Below are 27,175 nucleotides of genomic sequence, written 5' to 3'. Positions count from 1 at the left end.
GTAGTCACGAGTCATACTCCGGAGGCCACACAGTGTGAAAATGAATCAACACGGACATGTCAGACAAAATTATGACACTAGCTTGCTAAAAAAAAATGTATATGACATAGATTTTTGCGTTGGCAAATTGGCTTAGTCTTGTAGTGAGAAGCCTATAAACCGTAGCTAGCTTCATAAACATATTTTGGGGAATTCTGAAATGTATTGGAATAAATTACCAAACTATAAAACTAGCTAGCCAGCTATGAGTAACTGTAGCTAGCTACTTGACTGCTAACTAGCTAGGTACATTAATAGCTTTAGGTTGGTTGTTTTTAAGCTCAATTTCAAGATTTCCACCAAGGATGTTGCCTCTCCGATCATCACTCTCCCTCGCTTGGGCAAGGGACATTTAAGGTAAAACATTTTATTTATTTAACTTTCATATAACTCGGAGAGTCAGTTAAGAACACATTTTTATTTACAATGACTGCCTACCGGGGAACAGTGGGTTAACTGCCTTGTTCAGGGGCAGAACATTTTTAATTTTTTTTTACCTTGTCAGCTTTGGGATTTGATTGAACAGCCTTTCAATTACTGGCCCAACGCTCTAACCACTAGGCTACCTGCCGCCCCGGGTGTGACGATGTAAAATGTTATTTAAGGGTTTAGGGTCGAGGATTGTCTACTTTGAATTTGGACTGCAGCCTTTGAAGATAGGCTAAAACTACTTCTCCAATAGAAATCCCCAATCACACTTGTAGGCAATGGCATGGCAATATTGGCTTGCTAACAGTGCGCATGTGCAGGCTGTCAAATCAAAGTCACTCCTTCGATACAAAGTAATTTCACAAGGTTGGAGTAATAAGCCTTTCAACTACTTAAGACATTGGCCAAATCTAGGTTTTGCCAATAGATTTTAAGAAAATGAACAACTAAGGTATCATTTTTCACTTCTCAAACCCCAGCCTTGTCTGTTTGGCAAGCGTTTCTGGAAATATCGCGATGTTGCGCCTCTGGGTTTAGAAACTCCACAGCTGGCCAGTTTGTCACAGTTACGAAGACGAGTCACCTATCTATCTCTATGGCTTACAATCAACGTAGCCAATACTACTTCCTGAAAGTACTTCCTGATTTTGTTTTTCAAGTTTAAAATAATAATAATGTAAACAATAATGTAGTTAAATATGTAGGAGATATACGTTGGTATTATTGAAACGAACATAAAGAGAGCGTGTTGGCTACATACATTTCTAAACTAAAAATAACTACGGAGTGTCACGTGACACGACATTGGACCGTAGTTCAAGATGGAGTCTGCGCCTTATTTTGTAGCTTTCCACCTACAGTAATCATAATATGGCAAATTATATTAGTGATTTTTAAAGTTCTGAGTTTGAGAAGGTCATTTTTTCTTTGCTTCTCGTCCATCTGTTTGGGATTTGAATATAGGTCTTTGATGAAAAGAGAGGTTATTTGCTAAAAATCTTGTCAACTGAAACATCTAGCTAGGTAGCGATCGGTTAAGTGGTTGGAATGTTCATAAACGTTCTATTAATTCGGAGATCGATATGACGCTGAGAGAGTTAAAGGTTTGCCTTCTTGGGGTAAGACAATCTGATTTGTATTCATCTAACTATCTGTTAATTCAGATTGCAGTATGTCAAGTGACAGACGCCACAGCAATGCTGCTAAACGTTTTCTGCACCGCACTACCTAATATGTAGCTGGCTGAACTCCCCTCCATGGCGAAGCAAGTTTCTGATGAACTCCACCAACGGAGTGGGGCAGAGACCAGTTCGTCAGAAACTCCCTTGGCCGTGGAGTTTAGTCAGTTAGCTAATATTTAAATGACATGACTCTATTTTACTCATCAGTAATAGATTAGTCGTCCAGGCTAACGTTGATAAACATTACATGTGTATGTATTGCACAAGTGTTGCGAAATATTTGCATCATAGTAGTAGGAATATTTCTTCTTCTTGAACCAATGGGGTATTCTCTTCACATATTGATGTTATCCTGAGATGAGTTAATGGTCTGTGTGGTCTTGGCAGTAACCGAGTATGGATGAATTCTAACATTCACTAAACTCCTTCCCTTGTGATTCTTCAGGACACTGGGGTTGGAAAGTCAAGCATTGTTTGGAGGTTTGTGGAGGACAACTTTGACCCCAACATTAATCCAACTATTGGGTAAGTGTTATAGTCCTTCACCCACTAAATATTCTGGAAAGATGATTTCCTATCCTACAAGGTCCAACTGAAATTTGACTTACTCTTTTAAACCCAACCGCTCCGGAAAAAATAAACACATACAGTACATACACAGGTTTTGAAGAGGTGGGGGGGGGGGGGGGGGGGGCTGCCACACTGGGTGCCCAGTGAGCTGTTGTGGGAAGTTAAGTGCAATGGCATGTAGGATTTGATTCCAGCAACCCTCTGGTTGCCAGCTCACTTCCCGCCAGATTTTTCCAGCGGATCCGGGATTTGAACTGGCAACTCTCCGGTTGCTGGCTCGTATCTCTAACCTGCCCCTTACTGTACTGCCTGCCAATGCATTGAGTAATACATTTAGAAAAATGCATGCACATATTGGGATTTACTGGGAGTGATGTCATCCCAGTCTAATTCATTTATAGCCTGGCCCCAGATCTGTTTCTGCTATCATGTCAACTCATGACAGTGAGAGGCAAGGAGTTGACATGATCGCACAAACAGATCTGGGACCAGGCTAATCATTTTATCACAAGCTAATCAATGTATCACTTCTGTACTTATTTTTGTAATGTGGTAAAAGGGTGAGCCTTATTGTACACTCAACAAAAATATAAATGCAACAATTTCAACGATCTTACTGATTTACAGTTCATAAGGAAATCATTCAATTGAAATAAATAAATCAAGGCCCTAATCTATGGATTACACATAACTGGGAATACTCATATGCATCTGTTGGTCACAGATATCTTTAAAAAAAGATAGGGGTGTGGATCAGAAAACCAGTTAGTATCAGGTGTGACCATCGTTTACCTCGTGCAGCATGACACATTTCCTTCGCATAGAGTTTATCAGGCTGTTGATTGTGGCCTGTGGAATGTTGTCCCACTCCTCTTCAATGGATGTGCAAAGTTGCTGGATATTGGTGGAAACTGGAACACTGTCAAACACTTCGATCCAGAGCATCCCAAACATGTTCAACGTGTATTATCATGCGAAACATGAGGTGATGACGGCGGATGAATTGCACGACAATGGGCCTCAGGATCTCATCACGGTATCTCTGTGCATTCAAATCGCCATCGATAAAATGCAATTGTGTTCGTTGCTCATAGCTTACGCCTGCCCATACCATAACCCCACCGCCAACCATACCTCTCGCCCACACAACGCTATACATGCTGTCTGCCATCTGCCCCATATAGTTGAAACCAGGATTCATCCTTGAAGAGCACAGTTCTCCAGCGTGCCAGTGACCCTTCGAAGGTGAGCTTTTGCCCACTAAAGTTGGTTACGACGCTGAACTGCAGTCAGGTCATGACCTTGGTGAGGATGATGAGCACACAGATGAGCTTCCCTGAGGCGGTTTCTGACAGTTTGTGCAGAAATTATTACATTGTGCAATCCCACAGTTTCATCAGTTGTCTGGGTGGCTGGTCTCCGATGATCCCGCAGGTGAAGAAGCCGGATGTGGAGGTCCTGAGCTGTCGTGGTTACACGTGGTCTGCGGTTATGAGGCTGGTAGGACGTACTGCCAAATTCTTTAAAATTATGTCGGAGGTGGCTTATGGTAGAGAAATGGACATTACATTCTCTGGCAGCATCTGTGGTGGACATTCCTGCAGTCAGCATGCCAATTGCACACTCAACTTGAGACATCTGTGGCATTGTGTTGTATGGTGCACTTGTGTAATGATCATGCTGTTTAATCAGCTTCTTGATATACCACACTGGTCAGGTGGATGGATTATCTTGACAAACGAGAAATGCTCACTAACAGGGATGTAAACAAATTTGTGCATAACATTTGCGAGAAATAAGCTTCTTGTGCATATGTACAATTTTATTTCAGCTCATGAAACATGGCATCAACACTTTACATGTTGCATTTTATATTTTTGTTCAGTGTAATAAACTAGTGGTTCCCAACTCCGGTCCCCGAGTACCCCCAACAGTACAAATTTTGAATGTAGCCCCGGACAAGAACTCCTTATTCAACTTGTCAACTTATCATCAGGCCCTCTTGAGTTGAATCAGGTACTGTATATTTGTCTGGGGCTACAACATGTGCTGTTGGGGGAAGTCAAGGACTGGAGTTGGGAAACACTGTATTAAACCATGTTAACATTATTTTGAAATGTGACTCGCATTGTATGGTTGTATTTTTGTTTTCCAGGGCATCCTTCATGACAAAGACGGTGCAGTATCAAAATGAGCTTCACAAATTTCTCATCTGGGACACTGCAGGGCAAGAGAGAGTTAGTAATCTTCTATCTTTTACAATATATTTTTCTCCAGAGGAAGTGGTCACTGTTAGACATAGGCCTTGTTTGAATAAAAATGCATCCTTCATTCCTCACTTCATTGAGGTAGCTTAATTACTGATCTCACATGATAGGTAAAATCAACATATTGGAAGTATCGCTCTCACTGACCTATCCAATCAGATAAGAGATTACATAAGGAAGGAAAGAACACATTTGTAAGGAATTTGACTAGGGCCATAGAGGTCTATGTTAGGGCTCCCGAGTGGCACATCGGTGCAATAGGCAACACAGTCCCTGATTAGAATCCAGGCTGAATCACATCCGGCCATGATTGGGAGTCGCATAGGGCAGCGCACAATCGGCCCAGCGTCGTCCGGGGTAGGCCGTCATTGTAAATAAGAATTTGTTATTAACTGACTTGCCTAGTTAAATAAAAAAAAAATAAAAAAAATATATATATATGTATGTATGTATGTATGTATGTATGTATGTATGTATGTGTGTATGTATGTGTATATATGTATATATATATATATATATATATATATATATATATATATATATGTGTTGAAGGCACATACTCCAAGTGCAGTATGTCATTGTACCTGATAGGGGGCGATATTTAGCTTACATTTAGCTGCCCCCAACAAAACATCAGCTTCTCTTTCCTCTCTCACTCTCTACCACAGCAAAGTTTTACTTTTAGCTATTAGTGAAGGGGGGGGGGGGGGGGGGGGGCATTGATACTGTTTCATATTTCAATATTGTTTTTGGAGGGTATTATATAGATATTTTGACTCCAGGTATCGATTTGTAAAGTTGCGTTTTGTCGACTAGCGCTAGTCGGCTGTACCTGTGCCAAAACTCTGGTATTTTTCATCCTCGAGCTTGTTCTCTATCTTCTTTTTAAATAGTAAGTCGCTACCATATTTTTCAGTACTTTTATTTTCATGACTGATCAAAACTAATTTTCTCATGGCTCTCTCTTGTCCCTCTGCAGCAGACATATAGTGAGCTATATGTTTGGAACATCAAATCGCAATATCGAGTTGCAATACATATCATATCGACACCGAAGTATCAAGATAATACAGGATCGTGAGGTCCCTGGTAATTCCCAGCTCTATCATCTATGTGTACTGTGTCATTGGAGCGCACTCCACATTATGCTAAATCATGCCTTCAAAGGAACAGTCAAGACGAGTGGCTCATCAGCAGTCATAACGTGAGAGGCGAAAGTCTAGGGGCCACTCGCAACATGATCTGCTGTGATGTTAAATCTGGAATGCCTTGTAGCCCACACAGACGGACGACTGAAATAGATTATCTTTCAAAAGGTGCACCACATGAGTAATAGAACACAGTGTAGAAACGTATCATACATGTACACTAATATACAACAACTCTGTTGAATACAGTTCTGGAACCAGGTTAATATACAACAACTCTGTTGAATACAGTTCTGGAACCAGGTTAATATACAACAACTCTGTTGAATACAGATCTAGAACCAGGTTAATATACAACAACTCTGTTGAATACAGATCTAGAACCAGGTTAATATACAACAACTCTGTTGAATACAGATCTAGAACCAGGTTAATATACAACAACTCTGTTGAATACAGTTCTAGAACCAGGTTAATATACAACAACTCTGTTGAATCCAGATCTAGAACCAGGTTAATATACAACAACTCTGTTGAATCCAGATCTAGAACCAGGTTAATATACAACAACTCTGTTGAATCCAGATCTAGAACCAGGTTAATATACAACAACTCTGTTGAATACAGTTCTGGAACCAGGTTAATATACAACAACTCTGTTGAATACAGTTCTAGAACCAGGTTAATATACAACAACTCTGTTGAATACAGTTCTAGAACCAGGTTAATATACAACAACTCTGTTGAATACAGTTCTAGAACCAGGTTAATATACAACAACTCTGTTGAATACAGATCTAGAACCAGGTTAATATACAACAACTCTGTTGAATACAGTTCTGGAACCAGGTTAATATACAACAACTCTGTTGAATACAGTTCTAGAACCAGGTTAATATACAACAACTAGTCTGGCTCCGGATGGGTTTGTGCCATATAGCCAACTTTTTATGGTCGTTATCGTAACAAACATGATGTTTGGCATACCTGTTTACGGTGGTGAGATAATGGTCTGTTCCTCTGTGTTGTCTTCTAGAGAGGGGTGGTGAGATAATGGTCTGTTCCTCTGTGTGGTGTTCTAGAGAGGGGTGGTGAGATAATGGTCTGTTCCTCTGTGTTGTGTTCTAGAGAGGGGTGGTGAGATAATGGTCTGTTCTAGACTTCGACCGATTTAATCTGAATGGCCGATTTTAATTATAACAATCGGAAATCGGTAATTTTGGACACAGATTTGGCCAATTTTTTAAAATATTTTTTATGTATTTTTCACCTTTATTTATCCTGTATTTAACTAGGCAAGTCAGTTAAGAACACATTCTTATCTTCAATGACGGCCTAGGAATGGTGGGTTAACTGCCTTGTTCATGGGCAGAATGACAGATTTTTCCTTGTCAGCTCGGGGATTCAATCTTGCAACCTTACAGTTAACTAGTCCAATGCTCTAACCACCTGATTACATTGCACTCCACGAGTGCATATAATCGATGCGGTGCGTATTCGCGAAAAAGGACTGTCTTGCTCCAATGTGTACCTAACCATAAACATCAATGCCTTTCTTAAAATCAATACACAAGTATATATTTTTAAACCTGCATATTTAGTTAATATTGCCTGCTAACCTGTCTCGTTGCAAACTCTGTGAAGACTATTTCTTCCTAACAAAGACAGCCAACTTTGCCAAACGGGGGATGATTTTAAAAAAGCACTATCGTTGCACGACTGTACCTAACCATAAACACCAATGTCTTCCTTAAAATCAATACACAGTAGTATATATTTTTAAAAAGGCATATTTAGCTAAAAGAAATCCAGGTTAGCAGGCAATATTAACCAGGTGAAATTGTGTCACTTCTCTTGCGTTCATTGCATGCAGAGTCAGTGTATATGCAACAGTTTGGACCGCCTAATTTGCCAGAATTTTACGTAATTATGACATAACATTGAAGGTTGTGCAATGTAACAGGAATATTTAGACTTATGGATGCCACCCGTTAGATAAAATACGGAACGGTTCCTTATTTCACTGAAAGAATAAACGTCTTGTTTTCGAGATGATAGTTTCCGGATTCGACCATATTAATGACCAAAGGCTCGTATTTCTGTGTGTTATTATGTTACAATGAAGTCTATGATTTGATAGAGCAGTCTGACTGAGCGATGGTAGGCACCAGCACAGCAGGCTCGTAAGCATTCATTCAAACAGCACTTTCGTGGGTTTTGCCAGCAGCTCGTCGCTGTGCTTCAAGCATTGAGCTGTTTATGACTTCAAGTTTATGACATCAACTCCCGAGATTAGGCTGGTGTAACGATGTGATGTGAAATGGCAAGCTAGTTAGCGGGGTGCGCACTAATAGCGTCACTCGCTCTGAGACTTGGAGTGGTTGTTCCCCTTGCTCTGTGGAGAGATGGGTAACGCTGCTTCGAGGGTGGCTGTTGTCGATGTGTTCCTAGTTCGAGCCCAGGTAGGGGCGAGGAGAAGGACGGAAGCTATACTGTTACACTGGCAATACTAAAGTGACTATTGGATGTTGTTATAGGCAAAGGTATATGAAATACAAATCGTATAGAGAGAAATTGTCCTATAATTCCTATAATAACTACGACCTAAAACTTCTTACTTGGGAATATTGAAGACTTCTGTTAAAAGGAACCACCAGCTTTCATATGTTCTCATGCTTTTTTACATGGCACATATTGCACTTTTACTTTCTTCTCCAACACTTTGTTTTTGCATTATTTAAGCCAAATTGAACGTTTCATTTTTATTTGAGGCTAAATTGATTTTATTGATGTATTATATTAAGTTAAAATAAGTGTTCAGTATTGTTGTAATTGTCATTATTACAAATACATTTTTTTTTTTAAATCGGCCGATTTTAATCGATATTGTTTTTTTTTTTTGGACCTCCAATAATCGGTATCGCCGTTGAAAAATCATAATCGGCCGACCTCTAGTCTGTTCCTCTGTGTTGTGTTCTAGAGAGGGGTGGCGAGATAACGGTCTGTTCCTCTGTGTTGTCTTCTAGAGAGGGGTGGTGAGATAATGGTCTGTTCCTCTGTGTTGTCTTCTAGAGAGGGGTGGCGAGATAATGGTCTGTTCCTCTGTGTTGTCTTCTAGAGAGGGGTGGTGAGATAATGGTCTGTTCCTCTGTGTTGTCTTCTAGAGAGGGGTGGTGAGATAAAACAGGGTTTTTTCTTCTGTTCTTTAAACTTGTCTGAGTGCTTGGCCTGAAACAACGCTTACATTTGATTTTCCCTTAAGATAAGACACTTTCTCTGCCTGCTCCCTGGTTCCAACTGATCCACAGCCACTCTCCCTGCCAGCTCTCCTGCTCTCTCTCTCTCTCTCTCTCTCTCTCTGCATAGGTATATTCAGGGTAGTGGTAAAGCCCACACCATATTGCTGAGGCGTTCAGATCTACTCCGAGGGTAGAGCCAAAAGGAAGGGGTAGGGAACGATTTGGGACTCTCTCGCACACACTCACTCCGTCTCTCCCAGTGTTCCAAGGCTGTGAGCGAGAAGATGGGAACATTTCTGGCCTGCTTCACTGTTGTCTTCCTTCATTGTAAATCTGCAGCTGCCTTGTTTCGAAGCTGATCGCCTCTGGAGGAGTTGTGGTCATCAGAACCAGTTTGTGTAATTAACAGTATTGGAGTTCGGTTGAGAGATTTAGTAGAAGCTGGTGGAATGAGAGAGAGCTGTGATGATGCACCCTCTGATGGCCTGACGGGTGCATCATCTTAGCTGTGCTTGTCAACACCCCTGTTCAGAGATCTCCAATCTCACCATGCTGCTGCACAGAGAAGAAGCTGGGTCTCCCCTTTGCTCTCTGCATGGACGGGCACCTTTCATTGGGTGCTAGGCTCATAATTTCAGTAATTCATCTACACACGTTTAGCAAAATAAGGGCGTTTTTTTTTTTTTTTTTTTTTTTACAGCTCTGGTGTGGTCGGATGTCTGGGCCCGTATCAACAAAGCCTCTCGAAGTAGGCAGTTTCACCTTTTTCTATCATAATGAAATAACATTATATGGACAGGTTGGGATCTGATCCTAGATCAGCACTCCTACTTTGAGATGTGTTGTGGATTCTAGCCCTCACTGTGAAAATGTTCTCTGGATACACTTTGTGGAAGGGGACCACACAAGACTGGCTGTACTGCGTCTAGCTACACATCGCTAGCCAGTCAGACAGGCAGCATCCCTTTCCGCCATCTGCCAAGTATCCCAAGTTGGACTCCCTCCGGTAGTCTCGGGGCCAGTAACAACTATAATTGCAAGGAATGTGTGCTTTTCCTGAGGTAACCGTGTCATTCCAAGCTGGGATAGTTTATTCCTTTTTATCGTAAAGGAAAATGAGAATTGACCCAGGTCGTGCCAAGTTAATGTTTGACTGGGATCACTCCTGTTTGTTTTAAAGCTAATCTCTTTATTTCATTAGCTAATAGATTACATGCCTGTTATTCCTTTCATGGTTAAATATGCTAATTATGTTAGAAAATTTGTGTGGTAGATTATCCTAAGATGTAGGAGGATCTAGCCTAAATGGTAGCCTAATTTATGACAGGTGTGTTACCTTCCACTTGTTTGTTGCAGATGGTCTGAATACCATTCATTGTTACTTCTCAGTATACGTGATAACAATCATACCAAATCAAACATGCTGCATGCCTTTTCAACAATATCAAAATACTTGTGTTCACATCATTTGAAAGAGTTGATTGTGAATGAAGATACTTTTCTGCGGGTAATTTAGGCTGTAGCCTGCACATTTTAGAGATATTGGATTTGGTATTTGGATAAGAATGCTTAGGTTCGCATTTGGTGACAGCAGCTATTTAAATGAAACCAAAGCTGTCTCTCCTCGTCCAATAGTTAGGTGAACTATCCTTTTTAAGCTTGACAACAGGTTTAAAAACAGTCATCGCAGAGACCTTTTGCGTTTACCCATCCAGTGTAAGGAAAGCTCTGAAATATGCATTTGATTTAGAGTTCTATGAACACAGGCATATGCTAATTGCGTTGGCATTTTCAAGCCAGAACTCATAAGCTTTTGGAAAATATTATACCAGAAGAAATGGAGAACTGGCAAACATCAGGCAACCCCCCCCCCCCCCAACAATGGAATGGGAAACGCTGTAAACTCAGCTTGTTTTTATTATACAGGGATTTGTGATCTGCTGGGTGAAGACCAAATGTATAGTTCTCCATTAATATTAAATGGCTAACTGCCTTTGACACATTGTGCTCCTCTTTATCCTGATGCTTACCACATGTGAGCCCTCGGTGGAAAGGCTTGCCATACTTCCCATGTAACGAAAGCCACTTGGCATATAGGCTTGGAACAGAATTCCTTTTGGGTTTTTCAAGAAGGTCCATCGTTTCTCTTTGCTTTAGTTTCACCCCTCCATTTTGAGTTGGATGTTTTATCTCATGACACGTTCAGGTAAAAGGGAAAGTGAAGTAAGTTATGTAACGTTGACGAAATGTAACCGTATACGGCTTAATAAAGATTGGGTAGTTTGACTGTGTAATGTTTTGGAAAACGGGCGGTAGAACGGATTGCAGTGCTATTTTGGTAGCCTTTGATTTTCTCATGGATGTCCTAAATAAACAATTACGTGCGATCTAGATACACAATCCTTGAAGATGAGCCAAAAATGTCTGTGACTGTTTCTTTAAAGCATAGCATCTCTTAGGATAAGTCATGTACTCTTACTTTAATTATGATCTACACTACCACAAATGCATACATGGCCCCTTGACCTCACTGTAACAGTGCAACCGGTTTGGCTGTAGATAAATCCCTGTTGAAAGCTTTAGAAAACCAACTATCTTCTCTGTCCAGAGGGACAGCCTCTTTATCTGAAGAATGGCTGCAGTCCATTACTCACCGTCCTCTTTCTCCACTTCTCTCTGCTTTCCCATAGTTCCGTGCGTTGGCGCCAATGTACTACAGAGGCTCTGCGGCAGCCATCATTGTTTATGACATCACTAAAGAGGTAAAGTTTTCCCTCTGGTAACATACTGTGATATGACATTTGTTTAGTTGGTTTTTTCCCTCAAATGTTTAAAAGGACACTGTACTACTCTTTTCCTGTGATGTAAATTTGCTAAATTATATTTTTTACCACAGAAAAAAAGTCTCTAAATAGATTGACCTTTTGCAAAACACAGGTATCCATGCACATAATTCTGCTGTCAACTGTAGGCAACTATGGGGGCCCACTGGTCACTGAGTCCAATGTAGGCATGTTCAGTAAACATCTGATACTGGCCACTCTCACATTCCATGTGGAGAGAGGCACACCCATTTGTCTGCATATCATGTTTACATCGCCTATGTTTCATGACTGTTTAAACCACATACTCCCACACAGTCATGCGTTGCATAACATTTTCTCAAACTCTTACAATATAAGATGTTTACTAGGCCTATATACTGTATACTATAAAGTTAGTAAGAATGGCTCGAACCGCTGTTTCTCAGGACTCGTTCCAGACGTTAAAGAACTGGGTGAAGGAGCTTCGTCAGCACGGCCCGCCCAACATCGTGGTAGCCATCGCTGGCAACAAGTGTGACCTATCCGATGCCAGGTAAATACATCCCTCATGTCCCCCAGGAAGACATGGTTGTGTCCCAAATGGCACCATATTCCATATATAGTGCACTACTTTGGACCATGGTCCTGGTCAAAAGTAGTGCACTATATAGGGAATAGGGTGTCATTTGAGACACAGACACTGGTTTATTGTTACAAATCAGCAGCATGGTTTCCATACTCTCATTTTACCAGACGAATCGCTGAATTGTTGACACGAGATTTGCTTGTGCTACATTTTCTAATGAAAGTTAAAGGACTCGTCCACGCTTTGTTTGTGCAAGGGACGTCATCGGCCGAGCGTGTATCTTGAATCTTTCGGCTCCAACAATTTGAACGTACCGAGGAACGGTAACAAGCGGCCGATACAGCTCTCTGCTGGAGGATACACTTCTCCCAGTTTATCTAATGTCACCCAAACATGCTGGCTTTAGGTGAGAGGACATTAACTACTAGAGTAGCTTAATTTGCATTGAAGCAAGGGAGAGAACTGATGCTTGAAAATCGATGAATTTTTTTTCCATCTACCATCCATTAGTATTAGTCTTAATTGACAATCTAAGCAGTTGTTAGACATGACTGTACATGGAAATGATATACAGCACAGGTCTGGTTGAAAAAGAGAAACATGGATATGCTATTGTTTGCAGTCGGGAGTGGACTCTGGAGCGTACGATGCTTGTTCGCCTCCATGTAGTCCATTGTAATAAAATGAGCATTAGCTGGATTGAATGACAGAACAGTAGCACTGGGGGAAGAAGTCTAGCAGAGATGAGCACTGTGATACTGGTGGGGTGGTGCCACCTTGGGTCCCATTCTCTGTTCATCTCCCTGTTGGGTTCGTCTCATGTTTGAAGGGGTGTGTCCTCGTGCCTCCTCTTTCTCATCTGCACTGATGTGAAACAACTGGACAGGCTGACGTGAATTCTTGGCTCATGTCTCCCCAGTATTGAGCTGCACCCATAAAAATCCCCATCCCTAAAAAGCTGTCTGATTAAGCTAGAGATATTTGTTTTTGCATTGGATGTATCTCAAGAGTGTGCAAAGCTGTCATCAAGGCATTGGGTGGCTATTTTGAAGAATCTCAAATAAAAAATCAATTTTGATTTGTTTAACACTTTTGTTGGTTACTACATGCCTCCATATGTGTTATTTCATAGTTTTGATGTCTACAATGTAGGAAATAGTAAAAATAAAGAAAAACCCTTGAATGAGTAGATGTGTCCAAACTTTTGACTGGTAGTGTATATCAAACCTTTTTTAATGTACTCAGAGGACCTTTATTAGCATATTTATTAGCATACGTTTTAAATGTTTCCTGGTCTTTCTTATATCTCTCAGATAAAGGACAGAGACTTCAGAACAAATTTCCATTCTATTTTTTTGGGGGACCATCTGTCATTCCATGCGTTCGTATGGGCTAATAGCAGCAAGACACAAAAAAATAATTTGTATATAGTTTTTTGATACTTCGAGTGGTCTTGAAATTCTAAATCAAATAGATAAATGATCCTTGGTATGATCTTCTTAAAACAATTGCACATAGCTTAGTAGAACCCCCTTCCCCGTCTGTTACTGGTTAAGACTTGAACACACCCGTCTTTATAGGGAGGTCTCAGAGAAGGATGCCAAGGACTACGCTGACTCCATCCACGCCATCTTTGTGGAGACCAGCGCCAAGAACGCCATTAACATCAATGAGGTCTTTATAGAGATAAGTAAGTGTGGTTTTTTTTTCACTAGCTTTTGGAGGCATCCAATCTTTTAGGCCAAATATATGCTTTATGGTATACCATGTTTATTACTAGTGGTGTACAATGGCTGAAATTGTCCTTGTTTATTTAAGTGTATCAAACAATATTGTGTGAGCTTCTGCTGATGTTCCTATTTTAACCAATGGTTTATGGGTGTAACTTTTGTTTTTTTTGTCCCTCTTGCACATTTTGTTCCCGCCTGCAGGTCAACGGATCCCTGTCCTAGATGCAGGGGGAGGGGCTGCAGGGAATGGCTTCAAACTGCGCCGGCGGCCCTCAGAGACCCGGACCCGGACCTGCTGCTGATGCTGCCAGTGATTCCTGACCGTAGTCCCCACATTGACCCTTGACCCCTGACCCTTCTCTGCTTGCAGCCTCCATAATCCCCCCCTAACCACAGACCTGCGTCACAGAGACCTGGGAGCTGTAAATTCCACTCCTCCATCAGGAAACCCTGATTACTACCGCCATTGAATCCTGCATCAAATGCTACACTGTAAAGAGAGAGCAGCCGAGCAAATTACAGTTCACTAGGATATATGACCATATCTCATCGTTCTATGCGGCTAACTTTGGCTTAGTTATTGTGAAGCTGTAGTCTTGTGTTTTTAATGCCTATCTGGAGCCCAAAAGGTTCAAATTAAGTCCACAGCCTTTAAAGGCACTGTATTTGTCTTGCAGCATTTACAGTGATGTGACCTCTGCAGAAGTCAGGGCATTTATTATTCTTGCTCTTAACCAAGCAGCACAGAGCTGTTGTGAAGGAAGTTGTCAAGGCAGTGAGTTTTGTGTTTATGCAGGACCTCCCACCCTCTCCTACCATCAACCAATCATGTCACTGCAGAGTTATACGGAGCACTCTGTTTTGTTACAAAATTTGAGATGCGCACAGCGATGTGGTGTGGAGCTGAATTGTGTCACGCCATCCATACGGTGCATCCGACTACATTTTTGGATTAAGCATAAATTGGATCTCAGTATTTAGCCTTTAGGTTTGCCAAGTAGGTCTATGGCAGCTATTCTTTAGGATTGCCAAGTAGGTCTATAGCAGCTATTCTTTAGGTTCGCCAAGTAAGTCTATGGCAGCTATCCTTTAGGTTCGCCAAGTAGGTCTATGGCAGCTATCCTTTAGGATTGCCAAGTAGGTCTATGGCAGCTATCCTTTAGGATCGCCAAGTAGATCTATGGCAGCTATCCTTTAGGTTTGCCAAGTAGGTCTATTGCAGCTATCCTTTAGGATCGCCAAGTAGATCTATGGCAGCTATTCTTTAGGATCGCCAAGTAGATATATGGCAGCTATCCTTTAGGATCGCCAAGTAGGTCTATGGCAGCTATCCTTTAGGTTCGCCAAGTAGGTCTATGGCAGCTATCCTTTAGGTTCGCCAAGTAGGTCTATGGCAGCTATCCTTTAGGATCGCCAAGTAGGTCTATGGCAGTCTCACCCCCCTCCTTGCTGTGTTCACTTCATCCTCCCGTTTTCCAGATCTGTGGCTCGTCCAAGCCTATGGCACCAGATTCCTATGTGGCTCTGGTCAAAAGTAGTGCACCTTATACACCGAGTGTACAAAACATTAAGAACACCTTCCTAATATTGAGTTGTCAGCCTCGTTTCGTTGGGGCATGGACTCTACAAGGTGTCGAAAGCGTTTCACAGGGATGCTGGCCCATGTTGACTTCAATGCTTCCCACAGTTGTGTCAAGTTGGCTGGATGTCCTTTGGGTGGTGGACAGTTCTTGATACACATGGGAAACTGTTGAGCGTGAAAAATCCAGCAGCGTTGCAGTTCTTGACACAAACCAGTGCGCCTGGTACCTACTACCATACCCTGTTCAAGCCACTTCAATCTTTTCTCTTGCCCATTCGCCCTCAATGGCACACCACAGGAGGTTGGTGGCACCTTAATTTAAGAAGAACAGGATTGTGGTAATGAGCGGAGTCAGTGGAATGGTCACATGTACATTAAACACATGGTCTCCAGGTCTTTGATGCCATTTTCCCCTCAGCAGCCTCCACTGTGGCACACATAGACAATCCATGTCTCAAGGCTTAAAAATCCTTCTTAAACCTGTCTCCTCCCCTTCATCGACACTGATTGAAGTGGATTTAACAGGTGACATCAATAAGGGATCACCTGGTCATTCTCTGTCGTGGAAAGAGCAGGTATTCCTAAGGATTTGTCCACTCAGTTTAGAGAAATGGGGTGCCATCTGAGAGGAATCCTACATCTGTCCTGTCCTTGAAGCTTTTCTGCGTGAATTGTCCCCGAGTGGTCCAAAGCCACAGCAGTTGCTATGGTTTCCCCAAGTTGTAAGAGCTCCCCTCCCGGCTTTTTTTTTTATATGTCTTGTAATACTTCTGAAAAGTTTACTCAGATTTTATTTCCGTTCTTATCTTGTAAACCTCTACACGGGTCATGGCATCATTGGATCTGCAGCATGCAGTGCTTCTTCTCTTGGAACAACCACATTATCTATTTTCCAACAGGAGACTAAATTAATGTTCTACACGAATGTTCTATTTGTTAAATTGTGCTTGTGTAAAATAAGTCATTGTTCGATTTTATTTTTCTTCCCAAATTTAAGAAGAAACATCCCCAACTCTAACTCTTGTGAACCAGGTAGATGAGTCAGGTGCATGATGGGAAGTGTAGTTGTGTAGTCTGTTACATTTTAAGGACCTTCACACAGTGCTTTGCAGCACAGGGCCAAGGCAGGTGTTTGCCAAACCGTTTGAGAAACAGTAATGAAAATCCCTAATGGGGGTAATGTGCTATTTTTCTGTCATATTGTTTCTCCATTACAATTTCAGTGCTCATCAATATCGTTGTGTCTCTCAGTGACTGCTTTAGCCTTGACACTTTGGAGGGAAAATGGGTTTGATAAAGGGGATTTTAACTTGGCTGGTTGATGGTTACCACCGAAAAGGAGTCATTTTATTGCTGTCTTCTACATTGAGGCCTCGTCTCTTAGAGGGCCAGGCTGTTTGAGTGCTGACAAGACTGGCAGGCAGTCAGCAAGTGTGCGGTTATAACTGCTAACGTTTTCCACTTTAATAGTTGATAGTTGGGGCGGCAGGGTAGCCTAGTGGTTAGAGCGTTGGACTAGTAACCGGAAGGTTGCAAGTTCAAACCCCCCGAGCTGACAAGGTACAAATCTGTCGTTCTGCCCCTGAACAGGCAGTTAACCCACTGTTTCTAGGCCGGTAAAACATGTTTTATTTTTTTTATTTAGCCAATCGCTGAAATTCTGTAAATATATTTCCCTGGAGTGCTTGGAGTATACTGCCAGCCCTTTTACAGTGTTCATTGCGTTTCAATGTTTTTGAAATGGCATTTTAACTGTTTGTGTTAGTTGGCAACCCCCGTCCGTCTGCGATCTCTCACTGTTTTTTTTTGTTATGACAGTTTTACAGGAGAGTGATTTTGTGAGGTCCTGCCAATTCTTTAATTGTCCCATAAAAATAAAAAAAATCATCTTTCTTTTCTCATTCCTTTACAGAATAAGCACTGGCTCGCACATCCAACATAGTTTTACTACCTGGCCAGAGATAAAAAAGGACCATATCTGGAAACTGGACTTGTTCTAAGAAGAACAAGTCGACAATCTTTAGATCTTTCTAAAGAAAAGGTTTCCCGCAGAGAACCAGGCACAGCTTTCCATTGACATGCTGACCCGCTGATGAACCGTGCTCTCTTTTCAATTCCAAATGATGTGCTCTACTCCGGGGACCTGTTTCATTCGTTCCCCTTGCTCCTTCTTTCTGCTGCTGGCTGCCTTCACTACGCTGGGAAGCAAGCAATTAAGGAAAGCTTGAATATGGTGTGCATCTGGAACACCTTGTCCCAAAATACAAAGAGAAGCAATGAAGGAGCACTGAGCAATGTGTTCACTCTGTCTTAAATTGCTCCTTTGTGTAGTACAGTAATGTAAAGTCTCACATTTTAGTTCCTGACCTATTGCCATTTGACAGGCAATTTAGGGATAATGCCTAGCATAGAGCGATCCATGTAGTTGTTCCCCTTTCCTTTTCATTTCCTCCTAGTGTCTTTCTCTCTTGCCGAAAACACGTGAATGGGCCACATTTAACACCAGTTGAGGACTGGCCAGCCTGCCTCTAGCTGTAGACTGGCCAGGCTGCCTCTAGCTGTAGACTGGCCAGGCTGCCTCTAGCTGTAGACTGGCCAGGCTGCCTCTAGCTGTAGACTGGCCAGGCTGCCTCTAGCTGTAGACTGGCCAGGCTGCCTCTAGCTGTAGACTGGCCAGGCTGCCTCTAGCTGTAGACTGGCCAGCCTGCCTCTAGCTGTAGACTGGCCAGCCTGCCTCTAGCTGTAGACTGGCCAGCCTGCCTCTAGCTGTAGACTGGCCAGCCTGCCTCTAGCTGTAGACTGGCGTCTGAATTGTCTGTCCTTTCTCGTAATGTGTGCATTTGTTCACTTCCTTTCATTGATTTAAAGGAAACGACTGGTTTAAGAAATATGATGGAAAAACTCTGTGTTCAGTGGACACCAATCTAACCCAATGCTTTTAAATGAGCGGGGAGGAATACACAATTGCACACTGTTTAAGGGATAGGAGGGATAATTGTGTTTCAGGGTGGGTCTCTTGAGGTGAAGTTGTCTTAAAGGGGCTTTTGTCCTTTCCATTATAATCAGTGTTGATGGGGGAGGTGTGTTAATAGCAGGGTTGACTGTAATGTTCTTCAGGATTAATTTTTTTTTGACAACCATGTCAGTGCAATAATTGTCTTTATGGCAAGGGTTACTAAAATGTGACAAGAATTTTTAGGTATCGAGAAGATCTAGTTTCAAGTTTTGTCACATGCACAAGTACAGTGAAATGCTTGACTTGCACGCTCTACCCAACAGTGCAGTAATCAATATCAAAATAGTATAACTCATTTTTTGTGTGTGTATATACTGAACAAAAAATATAAACGCAACAATTTTACTGAGTTACAGTTCATAAGGAAATCAGTCAATTGAAATAAATGTATTAGGCCCTAGTCTATGGATTTCACATAACTGCTTAGGGACACAGCCATGGGTGAGCTTGGGAGGGCATAGGCCCACCCACTTGGGAACCAGGTCCAGCCAATCGGAATTAGTTTTTATTTTCCCCCACAAAAGTGCTTTATTGTAGACAGCAATACTCCTCAGTCGATCCCACACGTGAAGAAGCCGGATGTGGAGGACCTGGGCCGACGTGGTAACACGTGGTCTGTGGTTGTGAGGCCGGTTGGACGTACTGCCAAATTCTCTAAAATGGAGGCAGCATATGGTACTGAAATTAACATTAAATTCTCTGGCAACAGCTCTGGTGTATATCCCCGCAGTCAGCATGCCAATTGCAAGCTCCCTCAATTTGAGACATCTGTGGTTGTGACAAAACATTGTGTTGTGACAAAACTGCACATTTTATTGGCCTTTTGTCCCCAGAACAAGTTGCACTTGTGTAATGATAATGCTGTTTAATCAGCTTCTTGATATGCACACCTGTCAGGTGGATGGATTATTTTAGTAAATGAGAAATGCTCACTAACAGGAATGTAGACCAATTTCTGCACAAAATTTGAGATACACACTAAAAGTTTATATGGAAAATCTGGGATCTTTTATTTCAGCCCATGAAACATGGGACCAACACTTTACATGTTACGTTTATATTTTTGTTCAGTGTAATTAAGAAACCACATGGCCAGGGGCTGATGAGTCTGTTTGTCTGAGCCTTGATACACCAGTATCTTCTACTCAGTCACCGCCTGGCATGTATGTCCTGGATGGCTGGGAGCTCACCCACAATGATGAGGTGGAACTGTCCGTACCACCCTCTGTAGGGCCTTCCGGTCGAGGGCGTTGTAGTTGCTATATCAGACGGTGATACAACCAGTCAGGATGTTCTCGGTGGTGTAGCTGTAAAAGTTCCTAAGGATCTGATGGGCCATGCCAAATCATTTCAGCCTCCAGAGGCAGAAGAGGCACTGCTGTGCCTTCTTTACGACTATGCTGTTGTAGGAGGACAATGATATGTCTTCAGTGATGTAGACACAGAGGAACTTGAAGCTCTTGACCCTCTTCACTGCAGCCCCGTTGGTGGGGCCCCTCTTTCCTCAATTCCAAGATCAGCTCATTGGTCTTGCTGACATTTAGGGAGAGGCTGTTGTGCTGACCTCTTCCCTGTAGGGTTTCCCAAATGCGGTCCTCGGTACCCCAAGGGGTGCAAGTTTCGTTTTTTGCCCTAGCACTGCATAGCTGATTAGTTGATTATTTTAATAATTAAGTTTTGATCATTTCAATCAGCTGTGTAGTGTTAGGGAAAAAAACAGAATGTATACCCCTTGGAGTCTCGAGGACCGAGTTTGGGAAGCGCTGCTGTAGGCTGTCTCATCGTCATTGGTGATCAGGCAGACCACCGTTGTGTCGTTAGCAAACATGATGATGGAGTTGGAGGCGAGCTATGAGTATAGGAGGGGGCTAAGCACACACAGTTTGGGGGGCCCCTGTGTTGAGGGTCAGCTTGTTGACTGTGTTGTTGCCTACCCTCACAGCCTGATGTCGGATCTGTCAGGAAGTCCAGGATCCAGTTGCATAGGGAGGTGTTCAGTCCCAGGGTCCTGAGCTTGGTGACGAGCTATAACATGCTTACCTGTTACTTTTAGTGATTGATTAAGTTTTGAGATTCTGAGCATCAATTATTCAAAAGGCCTTTAAAAATACAATGTTTATGGTTGTGGCGTTTTTTAAGTGTTCCTCAATGATTTCCACTTGAAATGATATCGTAGTTAGCCAGGACAGTGCATTTATTACAAAGGGAAATGTATTTCTGGTACTTTACAACTGCACTTTCAGATGAACTATTTGTGTACCTTTTTTAGGTATATTATTGCTGATTTATTTTGCCGCCATTTTTCTGCAGCAAACCTATCTGAAAAAATATGAACCAGACAAGTCCCAATACGTCTTGTACTGTTTGTTTTTGAGTAAATCATTTTCTTTCATAGCCTTTTATAATGGCATTGCATCATATGCCTTTTGTATTCCAGCAATCATTATTTTACAGAGTATGACTTTTTATTTTGCTCTCTATCTTTTGTAGAAGATGAGGCAGCTTCTTCTCTGTGACATTTTTAAAATGTAATTTCAATAACACACATCACAGTTGCATTACTCACATTTGTTCTAATGCTTAACAGTTGGAAATGTATATATTTGTAACATAAATAACAGTAATGTCTAGGTGTACTCATTTATGTCTGGTGTGTGACAAGATAGTTACTGAATTTGGCATTGGAGTGCTAAGGGCCTATTATAGAAAGACAACCAGTTGCATGAATAATTTTTGGGAAAAATACCAACAGTCTTAGGCTGGTCCTGAGAGATTTTGCAGCAACACATTATGTGAATTGTCTTATTCGATGTAGATGCCACCAAACATGCACACAAATCAATGACTATTTTAAAAAATCAATGACTATTTAGCCTGTAAGATTGAATATAATGTATGTTACATTGTCGGAGATGCTAGACCAGGCATAGATCCACACATGTATAGTACCTCCACCACTACTTTGTCATATTTAGCTTTCATACTTGTCATAATGACTAAACAATAACCCAAAAAAAGAGGCTGAAACATGTTAGCATTGTTTTGTTGAATGTCTAAAAGGGAATTGTCAAGCAGTTTACTAATAAATAAAAACATATTGAAGGAATTTGTGTGTGAGTGGGATACTGTCTGCTGGGCTGGGCCGTGAATACCTCTGGTCCAGGGTGTTGGTGCACATTCCTCTTCTAAGTTAAGAGGTACAGGTACAACCTGGACCAGAGGTACCTTGGAGGCTGTGTGCTTATGTGAGTCAGGGAGATAAAGTGGTGTTATGTAATTGGTCCTCTTGTGCCAGTGGCAGTTAGCCTTCTGGTTATTTATATATATATATATATATATATATATATATATATATGTGTGTGTGTGTATATATTTAATACATGACTCTTCAGGCATGTGTATCACTGGGATAGGATTCCATGCTGCACTTTGAATAGTGCTGAGGATGCTGAACAACCTCTCAACACGCCAACACTGGGGTCAATCATGTTAGTTATTTCAAGTAAACCTGTGTGTCACATGCATGTTCATAAAGGGACATTGTGAAGGGTGATAGGTGAATAGGTGCACCATAGGGCAGAGTATTGGGACTGGCACTTTTCCTACTTTTGCAGATATGGTTTACAGAAACAAATGTATATCCTTTTATTGGGTAAATACTTTATCAAAGTGATTTTATTGTTGTCAATTTGCACTTGCCTGAAACTGTACAGGATTAACAGGAATGCCATTATAGGTCGTTAGAAATGCATGATGTATGGCATTAATTATAAGAGGCCATAACACTGTGATAACATGATACATAAGAAGGTCCTGAGAAAGATTGATGACCATGAGACACCTGTCCCTCCCTCCCTCCCAGGTTTAGGTGTCCCAACTCCCAAGCTTTGCCCGGACTCCGTCTCGCATCACCTCTTCACTCCTCGTTGAGTGGCTATGCAGGGGCTGTGACGTTGCACAAAGCCTCTCTCTCACTCCTTTCTTGCTGCATCACAACCGCCGCTAGTAGCTCCCTGGCTATTTGCACTGACCGGGGGACAGGATAATCGCATAGCTAATTAGCATAATAATAACTCTAAAGATAACACTAGCTAACATCACCACAACAGGAGTAATATACGGAAACGATTTACATTGAGCTATCCCCTTGGAACCGCTGGGTCATGGCCAGACAAGATCAGGTCCTGCTCTTGGAGCCACAGCACGAACTGAAATTCCGAGGTAAGATACTACTGAGGAGGGGAGGGCCCAACTCTGAAGGGAGGGGGGGGAGCCATTTTTGTGAGTGGGGTAGTTAGTAACAGGCCCATTTAATAAGGAGGGGGCACACCATATGCCCATTAATTTGTAAAATAATAGTGAGCTAGGGAGGAGAATAATTTCAAACGACTGGTTGGCATATGTTCTGGCAGCGTGAACATTAACCTGTGCTTGCTAGCTAGCTAGCTATTCCTGCAGCTCCCTGACAAGTCTTTACTGCTAATAATGTCGAGTTGACCTTCTAGTAAGGTAACTAGTTAGCTGGTAGCTAGCCTAGTAACGTCAGTTAGTGCATTATGTTGCAGGTGCGTTGTGCAATATCGTTCCAGTAATTTAGTGCTGTGCTAGCTGTGTTTCAAGCACAATGTCAAAATACAATTACTGGTTGAATCGCAGCTATTATCGTTCATGCCCGACGACAATCATGTCAGTGTAATTTATGAGTTAACAATGAATAGCAGCTGATTGTCCCAACATGCATGTTGAAAGCATCATGATAGGTAGCTAACGTTAACTAATTTGTCTAGTTTGCTAGTTACTGTAATTAGCTTGCGGTTAGTCTAACCGCTAGCAAGATGGAACTGGGCATGAAATACTAGCTAACGTTAGCTATATTGCTATCTGGCGGTTCTTCTCATCAATTGGCAAGTGTTGTTCATGACCAGGTGTGGAAAGCAGCAATGTGGGTCAGGATACCATATGGACACTTTGTACTGGGCATCCTAAGAATTACAATGTGTCCAGTTAGTTAAATATTAATTTATTGACTCCACTCAATAGGCTACGTTCCCTGAAGCATTATCACAATGTGACTCTAGACCATTTTTGAGATACAAAATAACAAATAGCCTTTCATCTGTGTTTGTTGAATTATATATATAGGGTCTTTCCACAGTAATTTGAGATTCCCTATTGCCTTGTCAAGCCGATATAATCCATTGCTTAAAGGTGCAATATGCAGACATTGCTCTGCCATTTCCTGGTTGCTAAAATTCTAGTACCTCGCCGAATTTCAGCTTGTGACAAAACAAGCAACATATAGTGTAGAGAATCATTGTACCATATAAACCGCTGTGAAATATATTTTCAATCACCAAAAATATTGTATTTTCAGCTGTTCTAAAGCTGGTTTACAAAAATGAAAGTAAGCGATGCAAAAACTAAACTTAAGAAAGGGTAACATAAATAGAGCACAAAGAACAGATCTTCTTAGACTTGCTTTCAATGAGAATGGCAGATCTTTAACTCACATTTCTATGTGAATTTGGTTGGGTCCCAGAAAAAGTTAAAGCAGCTTTAAACTGCACTGCTTGTTGTGAAGGTAGCCATTTTGTTTGTCTTGGCTCATTGCAAACAAACTGAGCCCACTAATTGATAACTAGGAGAAATAGGTTTACCTCAAGGAAATCCCAAGCCACACAGACCAGTACAGGGGTTCCCAAACTGGGGTTAATGGGCCCCTGGAGATCTGCATGGGGCTTTCAGGGTATTCAGCAAAGTGACAGAAATAACTAAAATGTCAAGACTTCTGTTAGGTAAAATCACAATCAGGTATTCTCTCATATAAGCCTGATATTGTTATTTTTGTTATTTACGGGGCCTCAACATGAACAAGTTGGGGAACCCAGTGTTAGCATGCCTACAAAGTCATTGTCAATATAGAGCAGGAATGGGCAACTGGTGCCCCTTTTTGTAGGTCCGTGGATCAATTTCCCCCAAAATGTATATTATTTGTATTTTTCAAGGGGAGATATTCTACTAGAATAGGTGCAATTCTGAAATTTGGTTCTGCATCAGCACTTTTTCTCTCATTATGTTATCTCGTTATGAGATGAGTAATGCAACTTATGTAAACATTTATTCAAGTGGCATTGTTAAAGTGACTAGTGATCCATTTATTAAAGTGGCCAGTGATTTCAAGTCTGTATGTAGGCAGCAGCCTCTCTGTGTTAGTGATGGCTGTTAAACAGTCTGATGGCCTTGAGATAGAAGCTGTTTTTCAGTCTCTTGGTACCAGCTTTGATGCATGCACCTGTACTGACCTCACCTTCTGGATGGTAGCAGGGTGAACAGGCAGTGTCTCGGGTGGTGGTTGTCCTTGAAGATCTTTTTGGCTTTCCTGTGACATCGGGTGCTGTAGGTGTCCTGGAGGGCAGGTAGTTTGCCCCCGGTGATGCGTTGTGCAGGAGGGTCTTGCGGTTGTGGGCGGTGCAGTTGCATCAACAAAGCAGAGTGGGTGGACACCCTACACTATGTTACCATGAAATTATGGCCATGTTTCGAGAACATTGCAACACATCTGAGCTAAACTATTGAAGCAGTTTTGAATGTCTATTAGTAGTGATATTGTACTTATAGCCAAGTGGGGAGTAGTCGGAGGTTTGTAAACCAGTCATTTGCCATTGTTTGGTAACACCTAAATTACTAATTAAAGTCTTTGACTGGACAGATAATCAAATCACCTAACCTCTTAGACTAAAATTGCCCATTGAAAAGCAGGCCTGTGTTGACAACAAATCCAGCTGTGTTCCTTTCGGGTTATTTTATTAATCTCCTTATTCTTTATTAGTATCAATTTGGAACCGCACACTCAAGGTACACAGTCTTGCTCTTTCTCAATAACAAACCTTTCAGACGACACAACAGCATTAAATATTTTCTTCACAACTCTCTTTTTGTGGCTGTATTTTTTTTCTGCCAGTTGGAAAGCTGTTGTAGATAAGGTATAGGCTACAGTAGTTAGCTGCATGAGTCGTTTCATTGAACGATGTTTCACCAGTGGTGAGGGTTTAAAATTCGCCTCTTGTCTTGGCTCAGTGTGTGAAGGGAAGTGTCAGTTGCTGTGGACATTTGCGGGGCTGAAACCTTATCTTAGTCTATGTGCTAATTCACACTACGAGGCAGCTCACTTCCACATTTCCATCCACAATGCACCTTTGTTTCCCTCAAACACAAGGGTTTCCTCTATACCAGCTAGTAGGGCTGGGAATTGCCAGGGACCTCACAATACGATATTATCACAATACTTAAGTGCCAATATGATATGTATTGCGATTCTCACGATTCTATATGTATTGCAATTCAATACTGCGATTTGATATTCCAAACATACAGTGGGGCAAAAAAGTATTTAGTCAGCCACCAATTGTGCAAGTTCTCCCACTTAAAAAGATGAGAGAGGCCTGTAATTTTCATCATAGGTACACTTCAACTATGACAGACAAAATGAGGAAAAAAATCCAGAAAATCACATTGTAGGATTTTTAATGAATTTATTTGCAAATTATAGTGGAAAATAAGTAAACAAGCCCCTAAAAAGTGCTTAAGACTTCAGCCACCCAAGTCATAGAGGGTGCACCAAGTGTGGAACTAACAGGGCTCTGAACAGCTTCTACCCCCAAGCCATAAGACTGCTAAATTGTTAGTCCGGGTAGCTGTTTGGTTAACTTTTTAACCACCTACATTGACAATTTCTGTGCTAACTTTTTTAACTCGTCACAAACGTTGCTGCTACTGTTTATCACCTGTCCTGTTGCCTAGTTACTTCATTCCTAGTTGCATGTACAGTGCCTTTAGAAAGTATTCATAACATTTTGTTGTGTTGGAGCCTGAATTCAAAATGTAGGGTGTTAACCCATACAATTATTTAATTCAATGTTAATAAATTAAATAAAAAGTCCAAACCCTATGTCTTTACCATAAATGGTTCACAATACTATTCACTCAGATAATTTAGCATGATTAAAGTGAATAGAATTTTGTTATGGCCACAGTAAAGTGGTTGCTGCTCAATAGAACTATCACTGCTCCACGGGCAGAATGGCACTAGCTTTGAATGTCAACTGACAAGCTAGCTAGTGGCTGCAGGGGGTTTTTCTAAATTAATACATCTGCAGAATACAAAAACAAAATTGGGTCTATATATTTATTAATTTACAAAGCTAACAGACTGAGTTTCAATGTATATCTTCCCCGAAGACAATCTGTTCCCTTTATAATGCCATGGAAACACCCCCTCAACGTTGATTGATTGGGGTTAGAGGAATAGAAAGCCACAGATTTGCTGATTAAAAATCACGAGGCCATCAAGTTGATTTTGATTCGTCCAAACTGTGGAAACAGATCCAAGTGTTACCACCTCCCAACGGCGAAAAATGGAAGATACAACCAAGAGTTGGGCGGTTTAAACTAGCAATGGTCACAACAAACTAACATTCTTATTTAATCAACGCTGTTAAGTACAAGCATATTAAGGTTATACTATTGTAGAGAATCTAGTGATTTGTTGACTCTGATTTATAATGGCATAGGGCAAATAAGTACA

At 41.5% G+C, this 27,175-nt stretch overlaps 2 protein-coding genes across 3 annotated transcripts in view; both read left to right on the top strand.

The window, feature by feature from the left end:
- Positions 1-2: 2 nt before the first annotated feature.
- On the top strand, positions 3-21,697 carry rab22a (RAB22A, member RAS oncogene family). 2 transcript variants are annotated; one of them, XM_090241980.1, is made up of 7 exons: positions 3-396; positions 2,095-2,174; positions 4,375-4,456; positions 11,564-11,635; positions 12,124-12,230; positions 13,844-13,953; positions 14,195-21,697. In XM_090241980.1, exons 3-7 carry the CDS (start codon positions 4,385-4,387, stop codon positions 14,293-14,295), a joined length of 462 nt encoding a protein of 153 aa, XP_090098106.1. In that variant the 5' UTR covers positions 3-396; positions 2,095-2,174; positions 4,375-4,384; the 3' UTR covers positions 14,296-21,697. The 2 variants fall into 2 exon arrangements, with proteins under 2 accessions (XP_090098106.1, XP_021466378.2); XM_021610703.3 differs by lacking the exon at positions 3-396 and adding an exon at positions 1,013-1,586.
- Positions 21,698-22,474: 777 nt separating this feature from the next.
- Positions 22,475-27,175, top strand: part of LOC110528568 (vesicle-associated membrane protein-associated protein B) — a 34,686-nt gene continuing 29,985 nt past the window's right edge. Inside the window, exon 1 of the mRNA XM_021610701.3 lies at positions 22,475-22,812. Within this exon, the coding sequence (XP_021466376.1) occupies positions 22,755-22,812 (58 nt within the window). The 5' untranslated portion in view covers positions 22,475-22,754. The remainder of the gene's footprint in view (positions 22,813-27,175) is intronic.

Source organism: Oncorhynchus mykiss, chromosome 7 (assembly GCF_057628025.1).
Source record: "Oncorhynchus mykiss isolate SJ-2025 chromosome 7, ASM5762802v1, whole genome shotgun sequence".
In the NCBI taxonomy this organism is placed as follows: Eukaryota; Metazoa; Chordata; class Actinopteri; order Salmoniformes; family Salmonidae; genus Oncorhynchus; species Oncorhynchus mykiss.
This window is presented reverse-complemented; position numbering and strand designations above follow the sequence as displayed.

Bases quoted from the DNA above. Each gene is read 5' to 3' on its own strand.
- rab22a (XM_021610703.3), top strand. From the start codon at position 1,551: ATGACGCTGAGAGAGTTAAAGGTTTGCCTTCTTGGG. The intron at 2,175-4,374 runs GTAAGTGTTATA...TTTGTTTTCCAG, and splicing joins AACATTAATCCAACTATTGG to GGCATCCTTCATGACAAAGA. The intron at 13,954-14,194 runs GTAAGTGTGGTT...TCCCGCCTGCAG, and splicing joins TGAGGTCTTTATAGAGATAA to GTCAACGGATCCCTGTCCTA.